Source organism: Sebastes fasciatus, chromosome 17, assembly GCF_043250625.1.
Source record: "Sebastes fasciatus isolate fSebFas1 chromosome 17, fSebFas1.pri, whole genome shotgun sequence".
Taxonomy (NCBI): Eukaryota; Metazoa; Chordata; class Actinopteri; order Perciformes; family Sebastidae; genus Sebastes; species Sebastes fasciatus.
Genome location: NC_133811.1, coordinates 4,237,434 through 4,263,595, shown reverse-complemented (window position 1 = coordinate 4,263,595; position 26,162 = coordinate 4,237,434). Strand labels below are relative to the sequence as shown.

The window sequence follows — 26,162 nt, the reverse complement described above, 5'->3', positions numbered from 1 at the left end:
TAAACTTTCTGTTATTCCGTCTAAACAATCCACCTAAATCTACTTCTGGAAACATTTTAATCCAGAAATAGACTATGCCACTGTTAAATGTAGTTTAATTTAGAACTATCGCCTAATTTCACAGCTCGGTCCAAGTCTCGTGAGCCGGACGCATCACGCTGGACGGGCTCATTTGCATAAAGGACTGTTCCCTCTTTTTCATTTTGAGGATCAGCCAATGAGGAAACTCCAACACTGTGCCGACCAATCGTGTGACGTCATCACTCAGTCAGTGACTGAACTGACTTTCTTACCACTGGAACCTGTTGTTACTGGTGTTGGATCTGTCTCCTCTAAAAAGAACAATAATAACTGTGATATACTGTACGTGCTTTATTTCAAAAAGAAACAGTCTGGTTCCAAATGCTGTTTCCTACTAAAATAAGCTCACATCAGACCTGGACTGCAAGAAAATCTGGTGCCTACCTTCTAAATATCTGATTTTTAAATAAGGTTAAGGAAGTGACTTCATTGCTTTAATCCCTCAAAGGCATTCCTACAAAGATATAAAAAGGATATTGTTGTGGACTGCTCATTTTGTCAACTTGTTCCAAAAGATTTATGTCACCTATTTCGGTCTTGTCCCCACTTTTATATTTTTTGACAACACATTTGCACTTTGATTTCCCAATAGGCCTACAGTATATTGATTCTGAATTTTCCCTATCCTATGAAAATTTATTGTTTGGCTTCTTTTCCTACCCTTCTACCAAAGCAAATCAATATTATATTATTATATTATATATATTATTATTATCAAACAATACACGGCTTCAATCGTATATTCTAAAAATAGAAAGTCTATCAAAACCATAAATCTTTTTACCCTGTATAAAATTATTATTAATTGCTGTATGTTTTCTGTCAGTGCTCTGATGCCCTGGCATCATCTGTGTTTGTATTTGTTCTATTTTCACTTTGCTATTTGTCAATGAAAGGTTTATTAAAAATAAAAAAAGAAGAAGAAATAGACCTTTGTGTTCGTAGTGTTGGCCTGTGGTCCAGCCAAAAAAAGATGGATATTAAAAGATAAATCCAACCAACTTTTATTTTTCTTAGTAAACAAGCATATTACAAATTATAAAACTAGAAATACAAAATAATTCTAATCTTCAGCTGGCTTCTTTTATCAACAATGCCACGCCGTTATCATATCAATATATTACAACCAAAAGTGTGCAGAAATGCCAGCAATTTGAACAGAACTGTTGTCAATCCATGTGTGTTTTAATACAAAACAGGAGAAAATAAGCAGGTTTGCCGACAAACTGCAACAAAACCTAAAGGAAGTAGCTCAGTTCTTATAGTCTAGTTCCTCTGTTATCTGGCTCATGGTGCTTTAATCCAGCTCTTCAATGTCTCGCTCCGTGTGTTTGAACCGAGGAGGCTGTGGGAGCTGCCTGGACATCAGCTCCTCCTGGAAGGACTGTGGGAACGGGGGTGGTTGAAGGGTGAAGAAGACCCGTCTGCAATCCTGACGTGTTGAAACAAATGCATGCATTTTTATTAGGTCATAATAGCAGTTTATTTTCACTCTACAGCAAAGAGGAACAGCCGCTTACAGCAGGAGGTCCAGGCTCAGGTGGAGGTGGGTGATGATGCGCAGCACCCGGCTGGAAGTGGGGGAACATCAGGGGTCCACGGAGGACGTCGTTGTAAAGCCCAACAGGCACGGGCGGGAACCACGGCACGTTGAGCAGGAGGTTCGGATACGGCACGTAACCGCTGGGGTGATGAGCTGACATCCTAAATGGGAAGTGAATAACGGGCAGAGGTGGAGCCTGGACAAATTCACCAGAGTGAGGGGCGTCTGAAAGGAAAGGTAAGACATTATGAGATACATTTTCCTTTCATTTTAGACTGGTGTTTCAGGGTGAGGGAGGAGGTTTCTCCATATCCAACAACATACCAAAATTCAGTCTAAACTGGCAAGAATATAAACATGATAACATTACTAGGGCTGCAACCAATGACTTTAATCTATTAATTGATTGTTTTGTATATGAAATGAAAAAAAGTGAAAGAAAATACCATCAAAATGTCTCAGAGCTCATGGTGACATCTTCAAATTGTTTGTTTTGTCGATCATATAGTCCAAAACCCATCTAAACTATCATACTCTATGTGGTGGAAGAAGTATTTACATCCTTTACTTAAAGGTCCCATATTGTAAAAAGTGACATTTTCATGGCTTATAAAGCAGGTTTAAGTTCTATATAAATACTGTGAAAGTATCGAAACGCTGAATCCACAGAGAAATACACACAGCCCGTATTCAGAAATTGTGCGTTTGAAACAAGCCGTCAGGATTTCTGTCCATTTGTGATGTCACAAATCTACAATATTTAGACTATTTCAAAGTTTTAAACGTAAACATTCTAAATGGGTCCCAGTTTATTTCCTGTTGCTGTGTATGTGAATGACAACAGCTAACAGGAAGTAAACATGCACCCAATCTGTTGCCTAGCAACGCAATTCTGTTGCAATTCCATTGAAATGTACTAAAACGGAGCGTTTCAGACAGAGGGTAAATACAGGTATATTCAAGCAGACGGCATGAGGAAAATAAAGTGTTTTTTAAACATTAAAGTATGTAAACATGTTCTAGTAGAAACCTAAAATACAAGTATGAACCTGAAAATGAGCACGATATGGGACCTTTAAGTAAAAGTAGCAATAACACACAGGGGAAAATACTCCACCACAAGTAAAAGTGTGCAAGTATTATCAGCAAAAAGTACTTGTAAAGTAGACTACATGTAGGTATGAAAAGTGAAAGTAGTCATTATGCAGTAAAATGTTCCCTGTCAGTGTTTTACTATTATTTCTGATGTTTCTGTATTAATATTCCTGCTGCATTCATGTGCATGTTGGATTTTACTGCTGTTGATGTTTATGGTTGTGCTGTTTTTAACTCTTTATATACTGTTGGGTAGTCTAATCTACAGTAATGCATCATATTCTATAAGATCATCATATGTTTGTAGCGTCGCTGTCCTATGAGAACCACGTATCTCTAAAAAGTCATAAAAACAGCCTGTTTCCAGCTTTGTGACGATGCATTTTCAGCTGATCCAAAGAGGCTTTGTAAATTGTCTATTTAAAAATCACCAAATTGAGATACATGGTTTTCACTGGACAGGAAGGGTATGAAAAAATGAAATCTGAAAAGTAACCTGTGACTAATGCTGTCAGACAAATGTAGTGGAGAGTAGACATATATATGTTTTATAATGGAAATACTCACGTACAAGTACTGTACTTTGTAATTAGTTACATTCGACCACTGTATAATATGAGCAAGAAAAGCAGCAGCACATCCTCACATGTCAGAAGTGGTAACCACAGAATGTTTGGCTTCTTTTGTTTGAAAAATGACTGAAACTATTTGATTTATCATAGCTGCTGATTCATTTTTGGTTTGATAATCTAATCGATTATTTGTCTTGAATTGTTTCAGCTCTAAACATCCAGTATTATTTTAATTAGATTACATATATTTTTTAAACATAATTTACTATTCTATTATCTTAATGATGATAATAATTAATTGAATCTGTTTTCCATTTGCATGACCTGTGCTATGTAAATATGAATTAGTATTACTATGAAGTCTCAAGAATAATAGTATCTCCATGTGATTTATAGGTCATTATTTTTATTAAATACAAATGGAGTCAGGGAGTCCAAAGTCTAATCATTTTAAGTCCTTTCAGAGTAAAAATAAAACGTACAGTATTTCCGTTAAAATATTGAAAGTGAGCTGCAGGTGTTGATGGCATGATGTGGCTCAGAGGGTAGAGCAGGTCGTCCACCAATAGGAAGGTCGTGGTTCGATCCCTGGCTGCTCCGGGTCACATGTCGATGTGACTTGAGTAAGATACTTGACCCCAAATTCGGTGTGTGAATGAGTATTTAGATTAGATCCTGATGGGCAAAGTTGTCACCTTGCATGGTTTATAGATCAGTTCATACATCAGTGTGTGAATGGGTGAATGTGACATGTAGTGTAAAGCGCTTTGAGTTGTCGGAAGACTAGAAAGCTATAATATAATATATAAACTATATAAATACAAGTCCATTTACCATTAATGAACACTTGGCCGTTAGTGTTTTCTTTTAAATAAATTTCAATAAAACCCATCTTGTGCTATATAATGAAAGAACATGGTCTCTATAAAGTTTATAAATTACAAAACTGTTTATTTAGCGTTAGATAGAAAATCCCAAATTGTAAGGTTATAGTTTTAGTATGACTTTTTTAATGGCATATTATAACCTACTATGATGACATACTATACTATGACTTTTTATGACTATATACTATATATTGTGGCATTTTTATGACATTCTATACTGTGACTTTTCCATGACATAATATACTCTGACTTTTTGACGGTATTTTTTTGACATTTTAATGGCATACAATACCGACTTCTTATTTTTCTTTACTGACACACTATACTATGACTTTTTTTATGACATTTATGGCAACCAATATTGACTTTTTTAAATTTAAATTTTTAAATGACTTTTTACTATGTATGACGTTTTTTTTATGACATTTTTGTGGCATACTGTACTATCACTTTTATGAGATAATATACTAGGACTGTTTTATGATATTTTTTATGACATACTATACTATGACATACATACTGTGACATTTTTATGGCATACTATATTATGACTTTTTCATGACATCTTTTGACAATTTGATGGCATATTAGAGGCTACTATGACTTTTCCATTTTTTTTTATGACATACTATATTATGACTTTTTATGGCCCAGTAGCACTCACTCATTCCCTGCCAGGCTCTCCATCTGATCCATGGACTGCTGATTCTCTGGATGTAACTTGTGAACTTCTCTTAATAACTTTTGTCAGCCAGTTTTGTCTTCACTTGTTTGTGATGCTCTAAAAGTGGATCATAATTCATTGTTTTGTTGTTATTTTAGAAAGTTGATCTATATCATAACAGCTCTGCTTATTGTAACCCAAGATCTATATTTATCTGTATAAACGTTCTCAGTGTAACGTTATAGCTAATGTGGAGTTGTTTCAATCTACACTTTAAACACATTATAAATAACGTTAACTGATCAAATAACTTACTGTAACGTGTAACGTTAGCTGGTCCTTCCTCTCTGGAAGTGAAGGGCAGCATCTTCCCGCTGTCCAGGCCGGCCTCAGTGTCTCCTCCCGCCGCAGGTCTCCTCCGCAGGTCGTGAGGGCTCCAGGTGGTGGTAGTGGCGGGTCGCTCCAGGGCCGCATCACGACGAGCGTCTCCATCCGCGGCCAACAACACGCTACATGTACCCTCAGCCGGGGGTTTGTCCCCGCTGTCCCCGGTGTGGACAGTCGTTCTCTGCTCTTTATTTCTGTCTTTCTTCAGACTCCTCTGGAGGCTCGTGGTCCTCGTCCGCTCTGAGATCAGAAAGCACTTCCAGCAGTCACAGTGGAGGAAGGGACAGTACCTGATGTGGCCCTTCAGCGGGACGAGGATGCCGTGATGGCTGCACCGGGTGCATTTGGGCTGCTGGCGGGGCCGCTCGGCCACCAAGGACGGTTCTTTGGACAAGGACATTGTTTGATAACTAAATGATCAGGTTTGAATCAGGTTTGAACCGCCTGATGACTTTTTAACACAGAAGCCCCCTCCTCTCACACCTGTTGGGACTTGTCACTACTACTATTACTACTCATTATGACCCAGGGGGAACTTTGTATAAAATGTATCATTTTCATGCGTCCATGCGTGGGAACATGACTTTAATGGCCCAGATACCCACAGAGACCAATCAGAGACCAATGAGTGACCAATAAGAGACCAATAGGAGACCACTCAGAGCCGATTGGTCTGACCCCAGGCTTTGCCAAGACACCTGGCCTTCACTAATACATCCATGGGCCCACACCATCTGCTAACAGCAGAGAGATGCTGCTGTGGGATGGGAGGATAGGCTGTATAAAATTGATATCAAATATAATAGGATGCACTACCAACAGGGTCAAGAACCATGGATGTATTTAGAGAACCAGAACTAAGTTTTCAGCTAGCTGCCGAAAAGTGAGACATCAGCTGGGAGAATGGGGACACTGTGGGAGTATGTGTGCACCAAGCATTTTGGCATATTGTATATATATATATATTGTATTATAACTTTTCGTGGCATTTATTGATGACGTTTTTATGACATGCTATGCTATGCCTTTTTTATGACACAATACTGACTTTTTAAGTAATTTATTATGAAATACTATATTATGACTGTTTATGACATTTTATAACATGCTATATTATAACTTTTTTTATGACATTTTTATGACTATTATTACTATAGCCTACTGTCACTTTTTAAGGCATTTTTTTATGACATACTGTTGTATGACTTTTTTCATATTTTTTTTATGGCGTATATACCATGACATTTTATGCTATTATAACCTACTATCCTACGACTTTTTTTGATGGTATTCTTGGGACAGTACATGAAACCTGCCTTGGCGGAGGTCTGCGCTCTCCGAGTGCGCTTCGACATACAATGCTATGACTTTTTTTTCGATATACTATACTATGACTTTTTTATTTTTGCGACATACTATACTATGACTTTTTTCGACATACTATTCTATGACTCTTTAAAAAAAATTCGACATACTATAATATTACTTTTTTAATTTTTTCGACAAACAATACTATGACTTTTTTATTTTTGCAACATACTATACAATGACTTTAATTTTTTCAGATTACTGACTTTTTTTCGCCATACTATACTAGGACTTTTCTTATTTCTTCAAAATACTATACTATCACTTTTTTTCGACATACTATATTTGACTTTTTTCAGTTTTTTCGACAAACTATACCATGACTTTTTTTTTTCTTTTCTTCATACTATACCATGACCTTTTCGATAAAAACTATACTATGGCTGTTTTCGAAACCGCATACTGCATACTACTGAGGAGCGCAGTATGCAGTATACAGTACATACTGTATACTGCGTTCCTCAGTAGTATGCAGTATGTGACAGTTAAAGTGATGTATTTAGCAGTATGCTAGACGAGGCTTAAGCCTTCAAACCAGCTCTTAAAGCACAGGACAAAAAAACTAACTTGTACCACTATTACAATATTATCAAAAAATACAACTTTGATTTTGTTGTTTATGTTGTGCTTGTTTACTTTATAAGATACTGCAGGTTTAAACTATTTATTCTGACAGCTCATAAAGAAGTCCGACAAACAGGATCATCAACGAGGAGAGACGGGAAATATAAAACATTCATCCACAACATTTACTTTACTCAAACTGCTTTTTCAGTTACAGCAAAAGGACTGATCTCCCTCCAGATATTAGAGAAATGTTAAAAAAGTGTCATGTTGTCTCATCAGGAACCTCTCTGCCCCGTCAGAAGCTGCTCTTTCCCTCTCCTCTTCCTCTCCTCTCCTCTTCCCTCTCCTCTTCCTCTCCTCTCATCTTCCCTCTCCTCTTCCTCTCCTCTCATCTTCCCTCGCCACTCTGCTGCTCTACAGCCGCTCTGTGAGCGTCACTGGCCGGCTCTCCAGCGAGCTACGCCCGCGGGTGATTGTGGAGCTTTTTAACTCGAAAAAAGGCAAATAAACACAGGTTCCTGTTAATTTATAATGGACATCTGTGTTGTGATATTTAAACAAACTATCCGTCAACAAGGAAATCAAAGCCTCTCGTCTACAGACCGGTCTCTAGAGAGCTCCAGCAGCTCATAGCGGTCTCTGAGCGTGACTACCCGGCTTGCTGGCAGCGACCCGGGCAGGCGCTCGCTGGCTGTCACGGTATTCTGTGGAGCTTCTAAACTCCGACAACGGTGGAACAAATGTTCGATTCGCCATCTAACTTCGTAAAACTGCCGATATTAATAATCTACACAGTAGATTTCTCGCCTCAAAAACGTTCAGAAGTGAATTTAGTGTTGAAATGGCTACAGAAAACGTAAAAAAAGAGCAGCTTCCGGCTGCTGTTTTTATACCCGTAGCCTGTGCTGTTCCGGCGCTTTGCATTGTGGGATACAGTAGGCGAGATAGACTGGTCCGATGCATACTGGAGAATTTTTCCAAATCAGTACGTCATCCGGGTATTTCTGGCATACTGGAGATTTTGCTTTTGTTCGCATACTGCATACTACATACTACATTTTGGCCAAATCAGTACGTACTACTAGTATAGTATGCGGTTTCGAAAACAGCCTGACTTTTTTTTCTGTTTTTCGACATACTATGACTATTTTTTTTTTTTTTTTAATTTTCACGACATACAATGCTATGACTTTTTTTCCAACATACTATACTATAACTTTCTTTTTTTTAATACTATACACAGTGGTTGGTTGGAGTTGAACTGTACAGCCACTAGATGTCAGTCTTCTATGGCCTTCCAAAACCATACTTCCCCCCCATTACCTGTAACATAACATCACTAAATTGGATACATTCATATTGGATTTTTGTGTGCTGTAATTTGTGGTGTAAAGTTATAGCTGTGCTAGGTAATTAAACATAGAAAATGTGTCTATAGTAATCCATGTTGATTCAAATCTGCTGCTATCTGATACAAATCATTTTGGCTTTAAATTTGATGAAAAATGGTCTTTAAAGACTATACCATGACATTTCAGATTTAAAGCCAACATTATTGTCAAAATTTAAAAATGAATAAACTTGAGAAAAAATTAATTTCCATGTTTATTTACATAGCGTAAGGTGTTAAAATAAAATTCCTTGTCACCATTTTATTATAAATACACCCTTTTCAACAAGGCTTGACAACCCTCATTAAAATACATCCTTCAAACCTTTTGAAACATAATAAAACAAATGCTTTAATGGATACAACTATTTCGTTTTTGCACCTTTTTAAATGTTAGTAAATCATGCAAAGCAGAAATATAGAATATGAAAATAAAATGATATAGATCATATGTGTTGCTTTACAAAGGAGAATTCAAATCAAAACAAGTATATGTGTGGAAAATACAAATACTGGGTCTGGTGGCAAAGCTTAAAGATCTTCTCAAAGAAATGTTAATTCATGGCTTTTAGCAACAGTACATATATTACATTACTTGTGTAGGGGGACAAATTCAAATGTAAAATCTTAGCTATTAAATATTCAAACCATACATTTTTAGCCCGGTGTGACTACCAGATCTATGACACTGAAATGAACTGTTAGACTGTGACATACTGTAGTTGGACTGTAAAAAGGCTTACCTGATAACACAGTAATTATACCATTATGGGTAGCATTGCTCTCTCAGTCATGCATCAGCCAGTTTACAGCGTAACCACTGCACCATGTTATACTGTAATACTCAACATCCCATTTAAGTGTTTGAGTATTTTGCAGGCACTTACAAAGCATGGTTTAGGCCTTTAAATGAGTTCAAGGTTAAATGCAAGTTTCAAAATGGTCCACAGTTAAAAGAATCTGATGAAACGTCGTATGAGCAAGTGTGTTTCTGTAGTGTTTGCATAAAGTTCTTGATTACAGTGAAGGCCACAGACCACATTAATGCCACGGGTCTCTGGAAGACATCTGCGCAAAGAGCTGGAGACGAACTGTGGAGAGAATATCTGAAACAGAAAAAAAATCCACATTGAACAACATTAGACTTTAGAAATTCAGAACCTAAATGACACAAACATAACCATGAAATTGCACTAAATTGAAGCATGATTAAATGCAAGTGTTCTCATAACGTACCTCTTTAAAGTGTTCAGAAAGGCAGGGACTTGTACAGTATGTGTTGGTCTTGAGGTTGGTTGTTTAAAGTCCAGAAGTGTCAGTTTGGTGCTGATGGTCATAATAGGCTACATAATCCTTCCATTTATGGGAGCTTGCTCTTTGAGGTTCACTTTACAAGGTTAGCATGTTGCTGTAACTCCAGGTTATAGGACAGACAACTGGGAATGGAGTAGATATTGGGAGAGTATATGCGGCAGTGTAGCCCAGGAGAAAAAAGATCTTGAAGCTTGGCATTCTTAAAGCAGACACTCTTAGTGTTTATTCCTCTTCAGGAGAGACTCCTTATTCTGCTCTGCAAAGTGGCATTTATCGTTCTTTAGCTAACTTTTCTTTTTTTTTCCAATATTCAGAAATATACACATATACAGAAAGTTTTGTTTGGTTCAATCAGGCTAATGGTAATGAACAGTTTCGGTTATAGTGTAACACGCACAATATTGCAACTAGAATCTTGTTTGTAGAACAGCAAGTTCTTATGATCTTAAACTTTAAAAAACAAAAAAATATCATGTACACTTGAAACTTTTGGGATAGATATTGGAAATAATAAACAGCTTTAGCGTATGCTGCAGTACGCTAATCAGAAAGTCTGATAAGATAGCAGAAACGTAACTAAAAGTAAATGTGACGCATACGATAATCAAAATTATTTAACTTGTATAAAATTAAATATTAAAAGTCCTGTAACGACCACATGCAGAGCAGAATAAAGGCAGTCCTTATTCCACTGAGAAGTAGGCATCTGGTGAGCACTGTGGCTTTATAGTGTATCCTTCCCTTAGAAAATCTCATCAGTATCGGCGGCCATAGCTTGGTGAACTGTAGGAAGTGGAAGAGAAGGTTGTTGTGAAACTTGATCCCGTGGCATCAATGCTGCCTCTTCTGGAGCCGGACCTGGAACCAGATCTTGAGCCGGAACGTGACCCAGAAGCGGAGCCTGAGCCGCTGACACTGTAGGGGCTGTAGAGGCCTTTGCTTGATTGGGATGATGCTTCAAGTAGTCGCAGACCAGTCCCCTCCTCTATCATGCTTCTTTCCATCGCATCCTTGTAAGAGATCTTAAGCTTGGTTTTAGGGCATGTGAGGTATTTTGAGTATGCGCTAACATCTCGTAACTTCTGCGCAGTGCGTGCATCTAAGGTGCCCTTCTTCACAGCCTCGTCTATGGAGACTCTGCTAGTAGCATCTGGTTCAATTAATCCGCCAGTGAGATACTGGACCTCAAGGAACCGCTGCCCGGCCTCATAGTACAGCCAGCCTTTCTTTAGAGCTTGGGCCGCTGACATTTTGGTTTTGGTTCTGGGATCCTCAAATCCATTGCAAGCCTTCTGGGCTAGACTGATGCGGTCCACCATGATTTTATCCACGAGCCCTTTGTTCATGGCATCTGCAACAGCGAATTTCTCTCCAGTATTTGGGTCGAGAATACCTCCTGTGCAGGCCTGAGCTTCCAGCAACCTTTGACCTGTTATATTGTCCACAAGGTTTCTGTGTATGGCCTCTGTGATGGACACCTTCTCCAGTGTTTCTGTGTCCAAGATTCCAGCCACGGGGCAAGTTTCCTCAGTTGGGTCGTTCCATGTGGTTGCTGGTGTTTTTATAGAAGGTATTGGGCTCATGGTGTAAGAGGAAGAGGAGCCAAAGGAGGATGAGCGTGATCTGCTGCCGCTCATGTTTCCAGACAGCATGTCTGCAAACTCTGTGATGGACAGAGTTCCTGCACGGTACTGATCCAGAGCCGACTTGTCAATCAGGCCCTTTGAGATTGCATCATCGATGTCGTACTGCCGACCAGACCTTCTGTCAATGATCATGGATTTCACAACTCCATCAGAGGAAGTGATGGTGATTTCCTCCCATTCGCACTCCTGCTCTGCGAGCTCCTGATAGGTCTGGTGGTCAATGAGCCCCTTCTGGTACGCCTCATACACGGACATCTCTTTGCCTGTCTCTGGATCGACGATGACGACCCTACGTTTGCGAACGGAGGACTTGGATGACGTCTTCCTCTCGCGCTTCTTCTCTTTGAGCAGCAGAAGAGCGAGGCCCGTTTCTGGGTCTATCATACATCTCTCCATCAGCTGCAGGTAGGTGAGGTTTTCCTCAGTGTTGGGGTCAAAGAAGCCCTTTGTGTCATCAGATGGGTCAGTGAGGATTTCATTCATTTCCTCATCAAAGAGGCCACGTTCATATGCTCCTTCAACAGGCAAGCGATGGCTCTCCTGTGGGTCAATGATTCCACCAGTAGCAATTTGAGCCTCTAGCAGACGAATGCCGTGGTCTTTCAGGATGAGGCCCTTTTTCATAGCCTGGAACAGTGAGATAACCTTGCCAGAATAAGGGTCCTTGTAGCCTGTGACTGCCCGTTCAGCTGAGTGGAGTTTATCTTTAAACTCTGGGCCAACAACGCCCATCTGAACAGCTTCGGTGACGTTTAGTTTCAAGTTCTTAATAGGATCAATTACATACCCTGTGGCAGCTTGAGCCTCAAGGAGCTCAAAGGCAGTCCCTGGTCTGATCATGTTCTTCTTCATTGCTTGGTAAATAGACAGTCGGTCTTTGCTAGACTCCACATACACACCAGCAATACAGCTGGTACCCTCCAGGTATTTCTTCACGTCTCTGCTGACCTCCTCCACTGAAATGCTACCCTCAGTGAGTTCGTCGTATGTCTTTTGGCTGATAATCTGTGAACGGAGCAGCTGGTCCACGGTGATTTGCTTCCTGAGACCCTTGAAGAGAAGTCTTCTATCTGCCAGCGAAAGTAGCCGCAAACCACTTTCTTTATCAACTCTGCATCTTTTCAGTAGCTGGGCGTACGACTGTTTTTCATCCGTCGTTGGATCAGTGTAACCTCGCACATCCTCAGTAGGTTCAGATATTCTGTCAAGCGTCTCCTTGTTGATGTATCCGCGCTGCATGGTAACATCTGTTGGGAGGCGGAAGTAGTACTCTGGATCAATTAATCCACCGGTGGCATTCTGGGCCTCCAAAAGCCTCAAGGCATAATCCTCAGGAACAAGGTCTTTTTTCATTGCTTGGAAGAGAGAGATCACTTTCCCGCTGTAGGGATCCTTGTACCCTGTAACTGCTCTTTCAGCAGAGAGAAGCTTGTCATGAAGTTCAGGGCCCACGAGTCCCTTGCGCACAGCTTCATCAACTGTTAGAAGTTCATCTTTTACTGGATCGATCATGAAACCTGTCGCCGCTTGGGCCTCGAGGAGATTCAGAGCAACTTCAGGCTTAATCTTTCCGGTCTTCATAGCCTGGTAAATGCTGATCTTTGGAGGGTTGTCTGACATGATTCCAGCAATGCAACCAGTACCAAAGAGGTACTGTTTGACTGACGGCATTTCCATTACCTCACGAATCGTCATCTTTTCTTGTTTCAAAAGGTTGTATGTGTGCAAGTCGATAATTCGTGCACTGTATAGCTCCTCAATAGTGATCCTTCTTCTGATAACATCACATGACATGCTCTGCTCTGACTTGAGAGTCTCCCTTTGTTCAACGATTTCAATGATGATGATTAGCATTCTTTCCTTTGTGATTTGCCCCGAGCGATACTGCTCCATGAGGCGCAGCCTCTCCTCCTCTGGAAGCATATTTGAGTTCATGATTTCCCAAATGGTCATAGTCTTTCCTGCGAAACTCTTATGAGGAATCTCAATCTGAGTGCTTGCTAGATCTGTTTGGGCTTGCTCCTCTGTGTACTGATAAGATTTCTCAACTGGAGCAGGAGCTTCAACCTTTGACAGAGGCAGGTAACACAGGCCAGAGTTGGCATCTCTCACACATTTCTCCACCAACTCTTTGTAAGTGACACTTTCATTGGTGTTGGGATTGGTGAAGCCTTTAACGTCGCCTGAGGGTTCATTGAAGGACTTGGACATTTGTTTACTGCAAAAGCCGCGCTGAATGGCCACGTCATTGGGAACACGATGGCTGCTGACTGGATCAATGATCCCTCCTGTAGTAAACTGAGCCTCCAGGAGAGGAATCGCATGCTCCCTCAGGACGAGCTCTTTCTTCATGGCTTGGAATAGAGAAATCTTATTGCCTGTATACGGATCTTTGTATCCAGTCACTGCTTTTTCAGCAGAGAGAAGTTTCTCATGAAGTTCTGGACCAACAACTCCAACCTTCACAGCGTCATCCACGGAGTATTTCAGATTTTTGACCGGATCAATTATGAAACCAGTTCCAGCTTGGGCCTCGAGTAGGGCTAGCCCAGTGTTTTGCTGCAAAACATTCTTCTTCATTGCTTGGTATATGCTTAACTTCTCATTTGAATCTTCCATAGTGATGCCATCAATGCTGTCTGTGCCCTGCAAGTACTTCCGTACCTTATCAGTTTCACTAACTTCTTTCGGCGTCTTTTTGCCCTGTTGGATTTGGTCAAATGTAGCCTTATCGATGATGTTGGAATCAAGCAAAGAGCTGGCAGTGACTGGTGCTCTGAGGCCTTCAAAACAGGCCTCTTCCTTTGTTTTTTCCTCTCTTTCCTCAACCATCGTTATCACGATCGTTATCAGCTTTTCAATTGTCACCTGCCCCATTCTGTACTGGCGAATCAGCTCAATTCTTTGCACCTCAGTGATGTATTCAGAGTGTATGATCTCCCAAATTGTGACTTTTCTGCCTTTGAAAGGGCCATACTCCAGCTCCATAGTTGAATGGTTCAAAGCCTCTTTTGTCTTAGCTTCTGTAATCTGTTTGTCTTCTTTTGGCTTTGCAGCCTTCTTTGAAAGAGAAAGCAATGGGAGTCCAGTTTCTTTGTCCGTGACACATTTGTTCATGAGCTGAGCATAGGTCGAATCCTCTTGTGTGTTCGGATCATAAAACACCTTTGTGTCAGCAGTGTTTTTGTTCAAGGTCTTGCTGATTTCCTCATCAAAATATCCACGCTTGCAGGCAACTTCATGTGGGATGCGATAGCTGTTAACAGGGTCAATAATTCCACCTGTTGAGAGTTGTGCCTCAAGCAGGCGGATGCCATGGTCTTTCTTGATAAGGCCTTTGTTCATAGCTTCAAAGAGAGACACCTTCTTTCCTGTATATGGGTCTCTGTAGCCACTGACAGCTCTCTCTGCTGACAGAAGTCGCTCATGGAGTTCTGGGCCCACAAGACCCGACTTAACAGCTTCATCAACGGGGACCCTCTCATTTTTGATGGGATCGATAACAAACCCAGTCGCTGCTTGAGCTTCAAGAAGGTTCATAGCAGTTTCTGGCGACAGCAATTCTTTCTTCATAGCTTGGTAGAAAGGCATTTTCTCCTTGGTTGGTTCATCCAACAATCCAGCAATGCTCGGCGTTCCTTGCAGTGCCTTCTTCACAGGCTCCATCTCAGAGATCTCTTTCACCGTTACCTTTCCGTTACTCAATTTGTTGAACAAGTCTTTGTTTATAATCTTAGACTCTAACAGTTCACTGGCAGACACCGGAGCCCTCAAACCACTAAACACATTTTCCTTATCCTTCTCCTTGTCTTCCACAACAGTGATGACAATCTTGATAATCTTCTCTACTGTGATCTTGCCAGTCTTGTACTGGCGAATCAGTTCTCTTCTTTGCACCTCGGTGAAATATTCTGAATTGATGACTTCCCAAATGGTGACAGTTTTGCCTTTGAACCTTCCAAAAGGCACGATGACGTTTGATGTGCTGAACACTTCTTTAGTCTCCATATCCGTGTATGTTCTCTCACTCTGAGCAGCTTTCTCTGTTACTGGTAATACCAGCAGTCCTGTTTCTGGATCTTTGGTGCATTTCTCCAGCAACTGTTTGTAGGTGAGTTGCTCCTGAGTGCTGGGCTCAATGAATAACTTGCAATCATCGCTGGGATCAGTGAGTTTCTTGTTCATGTCTGCATCAAACTGCCCTTGCTTGTAGGCGGTCTGAAGTGGCACTCTATGGCTATTGATGGGGTCAACGATGCCACCAGTTGCAAGCTGCACATCTAGGAATTTGGTGGCCTGCTCCTTTTCAATAAGTCCCTTCTTCATGGCCTCAAAGAGAGAGATTTTGTCTCCAGTGTAGGGATCCTTGAAGCCAGTGGCTGCTCGCTCTGCGGAGAGCATCCTGTCATGGAGCTCAGGGCCGATTAACTCCTCTTTAACAGCCTCATCTACAGAGAGGAGTTTATTTTTCACTGGATCAACGATGTAACCAGAAGCTGCTTGAGCTTCAAGGAGCATTGTGGCAGTGTTAGGAGTGATCTTGTTCTCTGTCATAGCCTGATAGACACTCATTGTCTTTTTGGATGGAGTCAACACACCTCCGACACAGCTCTGACCCTGAAGACATGCTTTAACTTTATCTGTCTTCCCGAGGTCTTGCAGCGAGACTTTGCCCTTTTTCAATTTGTCTAATTCCTTTTTGGTCAGGACACCGATGCTGTGAAGCCTTTCAGCAGGAACTTTCTCTCTGATTCCATCAAATGCAAACGGTGACATTGCTTCTTTCTTCGCTCCGTCCACTTCCACAGAGCCATTGAAAACTTTCTTTGTTGTTCCCACCTTCGTCATGGTGACTACCTGCTCTTCAGGAACCTCATCAGTCTGGACATTAATGTCCTTCGTATTGGAGGCGGCCTGTTTGGAGGCGACCTCAAGACTCTGAAGTTTCTCTCTGAGCTTTTTGTTTTCCTCTCCCAGGAGCTTTTCTTGTTCAAGCCTTTTCTTTTCAAGCACTTCCATTTCTTTCTGCTTGTTTTTCATGTCTGCTTCAGCCCCCTTTTGCTTCTTTACAGCTTCATCCAAAACGGCCTGAAGTTTCTTCTTCTCCTCTTCCATTAGCTTCTGCTGACGTTCTTGTTCATCTTTGAGAGCTTTGGCCTTGTTCACTTCACCCTCAAACTGTTTCTCAAGCTTCTTCTTCTCATCTTCAACAGCCTTTTCTCTTTTCAACAACAGTTCCTTCTCTGTGAGGAAGGTCTGCTGAAGAATGGCCTTCTGTTGCTCAATTTGTTCTTGCTGTGCATTTGCCATCTATTTGGAAAAAAAGAAGAACAAAATCAGTGAAATGTCAGTCATTGCATGTAAGCTATTAATATTCAGAGTAATAGTTAAACAATTTTTTAAATATTCTTTCTTGCCGAGAGTTGGATGAGAAAACTGACACCCCTCTGTATGCTGTGAAATCTGTCAAATGTTCATTTTTGCATCAAGTTTTTATTGTTTTCTCCAATGTTTTTAATTCTCTGTATGTGTAGTTTATAATGTAGCAAAACTGTTTCACTACTCTATTGCCTGTATGTATTATTCACTCCTGAGAATTTTTGAGGTGAAAAATCAATGGTGTAGATTTTGAATATTGGCAGTTGTACGAAAACATTTTCGGAGTTGAGAAGCTCCACAAACTGGTGCGGCAGCAAGCTCGAGCCTGTAAGCTGGCCAGCTAGCTAGCCAACGTAGGTGCATCTACGAGACCGGTCTCCAGCCAGCTCAGCTCCCAGTGGGAGAAACTGTTGTTTTTTCTCGTGAATACTTCCCACAGAACACAATTATTACGTGGCAAAAAAAGCATCACTTTTTTCCGGAACATGGCAGGTCTTTTGGAGCTTTTGCACCATGAATAAAGGCATCAACCAATTATATTGTTCGAAACAGGTTGAGTTGCGCCTTTATTTATGAAACATTGTTTGTTTAATCTGTACAAAAACTGAAGTGAACTTGACAGAGCTAGCCAATTTCAGTCTTTATGCTAAGCTAACGTCTCCTCACAGTAGTTTCATATTCAGCTTACAGACACGAAGGCGATATCAATGTTTTTAATTTAACTCTCGGCAAGAAAGTAGTATTTCCTAATAAGTCGTTCAATGTCTTCCTAGTGACCATTTGGACTGCAGTATTATGTTTTGAATGACATTCATATAAATTGCTGGATGTTACTTGAAGTCTCTGCAATTTACATGAAATGTTACATGTCCTTCTACAAATACTGTAGTTAGTGTGTTTAACAGGACTATGTTAATTGGAGGGGTTGTGTAAATTGACTATTGGCGTTAATTATGTCAAAATACCTCTTTAGAGTTTTTCTGAAGATCGTCCGCCTGTTTTTTCAGTTTCTCCCTCTCTTTTTCGAGGTTAGCGATGGCTTCCTTCAGGTCACCAGCCTCTCTGGTGCTCTGCAGCCTCTGTGTCTCCAACTTCTGCACAACAGTTACTGTGGTTTGTTTTTCTGTCTCTTCAAGACGCACTTTGGCTTCATCTGCTTGTTGCTTGAATTTCTTAGCCTCCTTTTCAGCTTTGGACTGAGCGTCACTGAGCTCTTTCACCCTTAATTTCAGTTTCTCTGCTTCAGCTGAAACTTCAAGCTGCCTCTTTCGCTCAGCCTCTAATGATTTTTGGAATCCCTCTGTCTCCTTATCAAGGCGCTGCTGGATCTGCTGTTTGTCCTCCAGTAATTTTTTAGCCTTTTCCTGTGCCTGGTTCTTCTGTTTCTGGAGCTCCTCTGCCTCAGCTTTTAATTTTGTAGCCTCCTGGATGGCCTGCATTTTCTCCTTTAGCATTTTCTCTGCAAGAGCCCTCTGCTCAGTCAAGTCCGACTCGGCGATCTGTCTCTGTCTGGCTGCCTCCTCAGCTTCCACACTAAGTCTGGCAGCATCCTCCGCCAGGCTCTTCATTTTCCCTGCTTCTTCCGCGAGTAATTTCTGTGTGTTATCTTTGTCTTTCTTCATGAGGCGCTTGTTTTCTCCCTCAATCTTAAGCTTGAGTTTCAGGAGCTCATCCATCTGGATCTTGACTTTGGACAGTTCATCCTCCACCTGCGCCTTTTGCTTGACGGCATCATTCACTTCACCTTTAACTCGCTGAAGCTCCTCATCCAACACAGCTTTCTGCTTATCAGTTTCATCCAGCCGCAGTTTGACCATCGTAAGCTCCTTCTCAACCTGAGACTTCTGCTTCAGTGCTTGCTCTGCTTCTTTTTTGTGCTTGGCCATCTCTGCATCAGCCTGCTTTTTCTGCTTTAGAGCCGCCGCTTCAGCCGCCGCTCGCTTGGAGGCCTCCTCCTCTGCCTCCTTCCGCAGCTTCTCTGCATCTTTTTGAGCTTTGGCCTGTTTCGCAGCTTCATCCTCTGCAGATTTTTTCTGCTTTTCAGCCTCCGCGGCTTTTTGTCGGAGCAGGGCAGCCTCTTTCTCCGCTTTCTCTTTGGCTTTCTCGGCCGCTTGTGCAAGTTTCTTAGCGTTTTCAAACTCAGCTTTCAGCTTTTCCTGAGCAAGGCCGTCCTCTTTGTTCTTGCTGAGAACGTCTTGGGCTTTCTGCTCTGCCGAACTGCATTTCTGTGCTGCCTCTTTGGCCAGAACCACCTGCTTCTCTGCATCTTTCTCGGCCTTGTCTTTCTGTTTGTTTGCCTCGGCAGCTTTCTTCTTGAGGCGTTCAACTTCCTCCTGAGCAGCTTTGCATTGTCGAGCTGCCTCTTCTTCCGCTGCAGTAATCCTCTTCACCTTCTCCTCTGATTCTTTCCTTTTCTTCTCTTCCTCTGCAGCGAGCTTTTTCAGTTTCTCAGCCTCTGCCTCGGCTTTGAGTTTGCTCTTCTGCGTCTCCTCTGCAATAACCTTCAACTTCTTTAACTCCACCTCCAAATCCGACTTGCCTTTTGATGCTTTCTCAAAGTTGATCTTAATGATGTGAATTTCTTCTTCAACCACCTTCTTTTGCCTCAGAGTTTCTTCAACGATTGTTTTTTGTCTCACTAACTCAGAATCAGATGAGCTCTTCAGGTGTGTGATCTTCTCTTGGATGTCTTGTTTATGCTGAGCGGCCTGATCCTCCAGCAGCTTCCTCTGATAAGCCTCGTCCTCGGCTTTTCTTTTCAGTCGTTCGTTTTCTGCTTCTTTAGCTTTCAGAGCGATCTCAGCTTCCGTCTTCAGACGAGTTGCCTCGTTGATGGCGGCCAGTTTTTCTTTGAGTATTTTCTCAGCCTCAGCTCTCTGCCGAGCTGCTTCTTCCTCCGCGGTCTGCCTCTGCTTCTTCGCCTCTTCAGCGACTGATCTCAGTCTAGTTGCTTCGTCGGCGAGTTGTTTCATTTTCAATGCTTCAGACTCGAGAAGCTGCTTGCTCTTTTCGGTGTTGGACTGCGTCTTTTTCTCAGCTTGTTTCTTCATCTGCAGAAGAGCGTCCATTTCACTTCTGACTTTGGCCAGCTCGTCCTCCAGTTGTTTCCTCTGCTTCTCTGCGGCATTCACCTCATTCTTTAGACGCTGGAGCTCGTTATCCAGCAGGCCCCTTTGTTGTTCAGCATGGTCAAAGTCAGCCTTCAGCCGTATGCATTCCTGCTCTGCAGACAGCTTTTGCTGGGCTACCTGTTCTGCAAAGTTCTTCTGTTTTTCTAACTCTTTCTCTGCATTCTCCTTCTGTTTAAGAGCAACGTCTTCAGCTTTAGCCCTTTTCTTGGCATCACGCTCTGCCTCAACTTTCTGCCTCTCTGCTTCCTCTTGAGTCAGACTCTTCTTTTGGGCCTCCTCTTCAGCTTGCAGCCTCAGGCGGAGCGCCTCGTTGGCCTTCTGTCTCCACATTTCAAGCTCTATCTCCGCTTGCTCCCTGGCTTTGTTAGCTTCCTCTTGTTGCTTCCTGAGTTTTTCAGCTTCCTCCTGCAACTGAAGAACAGTGCCCTGCTCCCTCTTCAGGGATGCCTCCAGTTTGGTTGCCTTCTCGTTGAATGACTGGGAATGGCTTTGCAGCTGTGTGGTGGCACTCTTTTGTGCCACCTCCTCTACCACCTTGATCTGCCTCAGTTTCTCCTCCTCCGCCTGTTTCATGCGCCTCTCTGCCTCCTCGGCTTGCATTTTGAATTTCTGCAGGTCATCCAGTGCTTTCTGCTTCTGCTTGGCGGCCTCTTTTTCTGCCTCGGATTTACGTTTCAGCTCATCTTCTGCATTTTTCTTTTTCTGAGTCTCTTCAGTCACCTGCTTGCGGAGCCTTTCTGCGTCCTCCTGTGCGGCTTTCCTGAGCTTCTCGGCCTCGGCGGCCGTGTCTCTGAGCTGCTGCAGCTCAACCTCAGCCGTGCGTTTCTGTGTTATTGTCGTCTCTAACTGGACTCTAATTATGTGGATCTCCTCCTCGATTCTGGTCCGACTGACTAGCGCCTCTTCCAGCTGGTGACTCTTGGACTTGATCTCCTGCTCGGACAGATTCTTGAGATGATGCAGCTCATGTTGTATGTTCTGCTTCTGTTTCTCAGCGTCCACCGCAACATCTTGCCTTTTGCTGGCTTCTTCTTTCATCTGCAGCTTCAGCTGCTGGGCTTCTTGTTCTGCTTTGGCCACAGATTTAGCATGAGCCTCAGCCAACTGTTTCTGTTTATCTAACTCAGCCTGTATCTCTGCCATCCTTCTCCTCTCCTCTTCTTTCAGTTTCTCAGAAGCTTTCTGTATTAGTAGAAGCAAAGAGGGAGCAAAGGGAAATGTTAGGTGTTAGACTACAAAGTAAAACTTCAATATGAAAGTAGTTCTAAACCATGTAGGTACATGAAAATGTAAATACATGACAATATGTTATAGTTAATTATCTACAACAGTTCTGTTAACTAGAGGGAAAATACTGTATTGGGAAATGCTTGTCATGTTCATTTAATGTGTGGCACACAGAATGACACCTTACTTCACAACACCACAGCACGAAACTACACTTTACTTTCATGCAGTTGAAGTATTTCATTTGATCGATGTTTTAAATAATCTGTATTAAAGCCTGATCGGTACTGTATATTATAGGCTTGTTACAAATATAAAAAATAACATGTATGTAGTAGTGATGATAGCAAACTCAGTGTAAGTATTGTCACGTTGTGATGAGTGTGATGTTGCTGCTATAAAAGGTAACACTTGATAATATCCATCATTTCCAAATGGTTTATAGATGCTTTACAGTGTAATTATAAACAGTTTAACAAGGTATTATAATCAAAAAACAATTATTAACCATTAACAAAGTGTTACAAACATCTGTCTATGTAATGTTTATAGATGTTTTACAAACTTAAAGGTTTACAAATAATATCTTAATCATTAACAAATATCTATATATATATAAAATGTTATGTGTGCAACAATAAACTGTTAAAATAACATCAATTATATAATTACTAATAATTAGTAAACATGAATTAATCATTTCATAGTCTGCAGTAAAATAACTATTAACTAAGTTTAATTAACAATAATTTTACCATTTAGAAGAAGAAGGCATATGTTATGCTGATGATGGTTATTATAAAGTGTTACCCGATAAAATACTTAATATTTTGGTTTCTAAAGGAACGTTTCTGCTTAATTGAATCACCATTCAATATTTAAATGTTAGAGTTGTTCTCTCCTCAATCTTTACATTCTTAAAATATAAACAGCTTTTTGTAAAATGTTTAAAGTCATTAATTCTTGTGCATCACTAGGGACATGTTGGCTTTTTATTTTTTTAATAATTTTGACTGTGTTAATGCATATGTCATAAATCTTGGCAAGGGTGTGAGTTTTTATTTTATTTTGGAAGTTCATCTTCAGCTCCTATAATAAGTTTATAATAAACTGTAACCCATTACAACCACAATGTTTGATCCCACAGCCACTACAGCATAAAATCATGCATTCTGTTATTTCAAGTTTTCAATCTAGAGCCCTGGCTTTAAAATAGTAGTTTATATTATGTTCCACCAGATTGAGACATTTTCTCATGTTTACCCTATGGGACAAAACCATGCTATTCTCCTGGTTTCCACTAGGGGCATCGCTGCTGTATTATGGAGCACTGCAGTGTTTGCTGCAATGCATCCAAATCAATGTTGTTGCTAATCATTGATGTATCCCAGACTATGGAAAAAAAAATGCCCCTAGCATTTAAAATATATATAATTTTTTCAAAAAAACAACAACAGTGGCATTATGTAAACAAACATTTGGCATTGGCTTTTGAAGGGTTAAAATTCTGAAAATGAATAAATATTTGGTAGTTATGATTTAACTCTGTGAAAGTGCAAAATAATACATGTTTAATTTTATGACAGTTTTTTGACATAGGACATCAGAGCAATTATTTTAAAGGGATGCACAAGGGTTAAGAAGAAATAATCAGGGAATAAATAATTAGCAGCATGCAAAAAGTATGAAGCACAGTGGGAAAGATACCAAACACAGGAAGTCAGAATTCAATTAGAATAGCATAGTGATGCAGCAAACACAGCATGATCGGATGTAACGCAGAACACAAAGTCAGCTTGGATTGAAATGGAAGTGACAGGACGTAAATCCAAGATCGAGGCACACTTAACTCTGACCACAGATAGGCGAACATCAAGAGATGAGTTATATTCTTTAGTAAAACGGGCGATTGCATTGTGTAATTGTACAGGTGATTTGACACCTAAAAGAGGAAGGTCCAACACTTTAGAAACCTGTCATTATTGAGCTCTAATTAAGCTCTGGTTTAGGACGGTTACATTTCTGGTACATTTGCATCAGCCTTCTATATTTATTTGCTAGTGCAAATCAGAAAGAAAAAAAAAAGTATTAGAGCTGAAACAAGTAGTCAATTAGACAGAAAAATAACTTGCGACTATTTTGACAATCGAGAGCAGAAATCGGGTAAAATATTTAAGATTTTCTGAAATGAGAGGATCTGCTGCTTTTCTTTGTCATATATCTTTGGGTTTTTGGCTTTTGTTCGAACAAAACAAGACATTTAAAGAAAGCTCTGCAAAGTTGTGATGGGGATTTTTCAAAACTATATTTCATTTCATTCAGACTAAAAGATTAACTAAAAAAAATGAAATAGTTGCAACCCTAAACACTGCTGATACAAATCCCAATAAGTGTTTTATGTCACATTATTATATAAAGACAATAGAAATAAAAACTTGCATTAAAAGTTGATATTTCCACTAGCAAAGCAAAACATGTTTACAGGAACCTGATGCCAATAGATCAGAGACACGAGACTTCTTAATGTACTGTGAACGGGTTCAATTATGAAAGGTCTCCAAAAAATGCTGAACCTTCCCTTCACTACAGACAAGGGTCTGATGTAGAGACGAATGACATGAGCTGAGAGGGTCTTTCTCTTTAAATACCTGGTGCTTTGGGGGTTAATTCATCTCTTAAGCGTGTGATTAATATTCATCATGCCAAAGCACTGGCGAGCAGGTTCAAAAGGAACAAACACAATAGAAAGTTAGAAAAGAAGAAAAAAGGGAGGGAAAGTAAAAAGGTAGATTGAAAAATAATAGATCTGAGAAGGCAGGTAGTGTGGGTGATTTCAAGAGGAAATAAAGAAGCAAATACTGAATCAAGCAGTTGTAAAATGCGATCTGAGGTCAGGGCTGATGCCTGCAGCCAAATCAGAGTCATATGTACAGACTATGTGACATGATTTGACTAAATACACAGTGTAAGGGAATGACAGACATATACCGTAGTGGGGATGTGATGTGCTGAAACCGTTTGCTTCACCACTGAACGCTGTTCTATCACTCTAAACAGACTGAGTAATCATATGTTTTGAGTGCCAACATTTTGGTAGCAATCGATGACAAATGATTCAATTTATAAAAATAAATTGAATTGAAATGATTTCCCATACATCAATCAGTTAACAAGGTAAGGGTGGCGTTGTTTGTGTTAGTGGGACTTTAGGGTTTTTGACAGAAGCCTGCAGCTGCATGTCTTCAGAATTTGTGTGTAATTACCTCTTCATCTCCTAGGCGGCGTTGCGTTTCCGTGATGAACCTAATGTACTGGCTGGTGAGAGTCATCAGCTCACTGTAGCGGGTTCTCAGAGTAACATACTGAAAGAAATGCAGTGGATGTACTTGACTTCAAAAAACATTCATTTTCTATCAATTTCTCTCACTCTTTATACTACAGTTAGTTCCCCAGGATTACGTATAGAATAGCTAAAGGGGATAGTTCTCATTTTTGAAGTGTGGTTGTATGAAGCCCCCAGCAGACAGGAATACCAGCACCGACTGCTGTGGACGGAGGCAGCAGCAAAACGTATTTAAAAAAAATCGATATCAGTTTACGTTATATTTAGAATGTTTTCACCGCTTCACCTTGCCGTCAGACAGCCCTTTCTGATGGGGAACTGAAGCTGTTGTCTTTGCTCTCTTCAAAGCCACCAGACTCCATTGACATAAACAGTAATTTTACCTCTCAGAACACAGGAGCTGCTGGTCTACCACAGCCTCAGTCAGTCAGTTAGTTTGTTTGTGTTATTGTGTGACTTTGGTGAATCCAAACTAACCCTTTAAAACACCAAAGTCACACAATAACACAAACAGATTCACTAATGGAGGCAAAACCATGTTCTGCAAAGTAAAGTTAATGTTTTGCACTCTGCTCTCCTCAGGTGACATGGGATAAACCTACCTCTTGAATGATATCATCAGATGCGCACTCGATCTTGAGTTTCTTTAAAGGAGATGCTATGGGATCCTGGAGGGCTTTGTAAGTCAAAATCTGGAGCTCGTAATCCTACAAAAAGAAGAAAATAATTTTAAATCAAGCCAGAAAAAAACTTGTTTGTTAAACTAAAAATATCAGTACGTACCTTGACTGAGTCGATGTAAGCCTTTGCATTATTCTGACAATTTTCAATCTTGTCCTTGTTTTTCTCAATCTCATCCAGGAGTTTCTATAAGTATAAATGAAAACATTAAAAACAGACATTTCACTATTCAAAATGCCTTTTTTTTTTTAACAAAAAGGAAAAGCCAGTGACTACTCTTATTATCATTACTATAACAGCAGGTAAGTCATTCAAATCAGTAAAGTTCACTCTTACTAAATCTGTACCATCAGTGTGACCAGCAGAGGGCATAATGACTTTACTTCCTTTTGCCTCATACAGCTCATTCTTTTCTTTTACAATACCTTCTCCTCTGCCAGTTGCTCCTTGAGAGCCTCGCCGTCACCGATGGGCACGGCTTGAATTTTCTCCTGCCTCTTCCTCGCTTCTCCGAGCCAGTGGATGAGCCACTCGTAGCTTACGTTGTAGGAGTTCATGTGGCGCTCGAGGAGGTCGAGCTCCCGCTTCCTCAGGTCGACCTGAGCGAACACGGCCTGCCAGCGCTCCAGGAGGCTGTTGACCAGCTGACGGTAATGCTCCAGCTCAGCATCGCGCTCGCTGTGGAGCCTTGTCATCTTGTCGTTGATAGCCGTCGCCTTCTTCAACTCGTCCTGCAGGCGGTCGAACACCGCCTGGTCGGTCTCTGCTTCGGCACGCATCGACTGTCGGACGAAAAAACAAACAAAGACATTACCTTTAATATGAAAGAAAAGCAGTCCAGTTTGGGAATAAGCATGACGCAGGTTAAGAGTTTAATCACAGCAAAA

At 40.8% G+C, this 26,162-nt stretch overlaps 2 protein-coding genes across 14 annotated transcripts in view; both read right to left on the bottom strand.

The window, feature by feature from the left end:
• Positions 1–1,061: 1,061 nt before the first annotated feature.
• Positions 1,062–6,902, bottom strand: LOC141754948 (uncharacterized). The gene is made up of 3 exons (XM_074614418.1): positions 5,158–6,902; positions 1,602–1,849; positions 1,062–1,513 (listed from the first exon to the last, which is right to left on the bottom strand). Exons 1-3 carry the CDS (start codon positions 5,627–5,629, stop codon positions 1,379–1,381), a joined length of 855 nt encoding a protein of 284 aa, XP_074470519.1. The 5' UTR covers positions 5,630–6,902; the 3' UTR covers positions 1,062–1,378.
• Positions 6,903–8,756: 1,854 nt separating this feature from the next.
• Positions 8,757–26,162, bottom strand: part of pleca (plectin a) — a 165,368-nt gene continuing 147,962 nt past the window's right edge. For all 13 annotated transcript variants that reach the window (XM_074614386.1, XM_074614384.1, XM_074614387.1 and 10 more), the window contains 7 exons: positions 25,701–26,057; positions 25,378–25,461; positions 25,197–25,301; positions 24,515–24,613; positions 17,859–21,206; positions 9,791–16,824; positions 8,757–9,660 (listed from right to left, as the gene is read on the bottom strand). In XM_074614386.1, the coding sequence (XP_074470487.1) occupies positions 10,624–16,824; positions 17,859–21,206; positions 24,515–24,613; positions 25,197–25,301; positions 25,378–25,461; positions 25,701–26,057 (10,194 nt within the window). In that variant the 3' untranslated portion in view covers positions 8,757–9,660; positions 9,791–10,623. The remainder of the gene's footprint in view (positions 9,661–9,790; positions 16,825–17,858; positions 21,207–24,514; positions 24,614–25,196; positions 25,302–25,377; positions 25,462–25,700; positions 26,058–26,162) is intronic.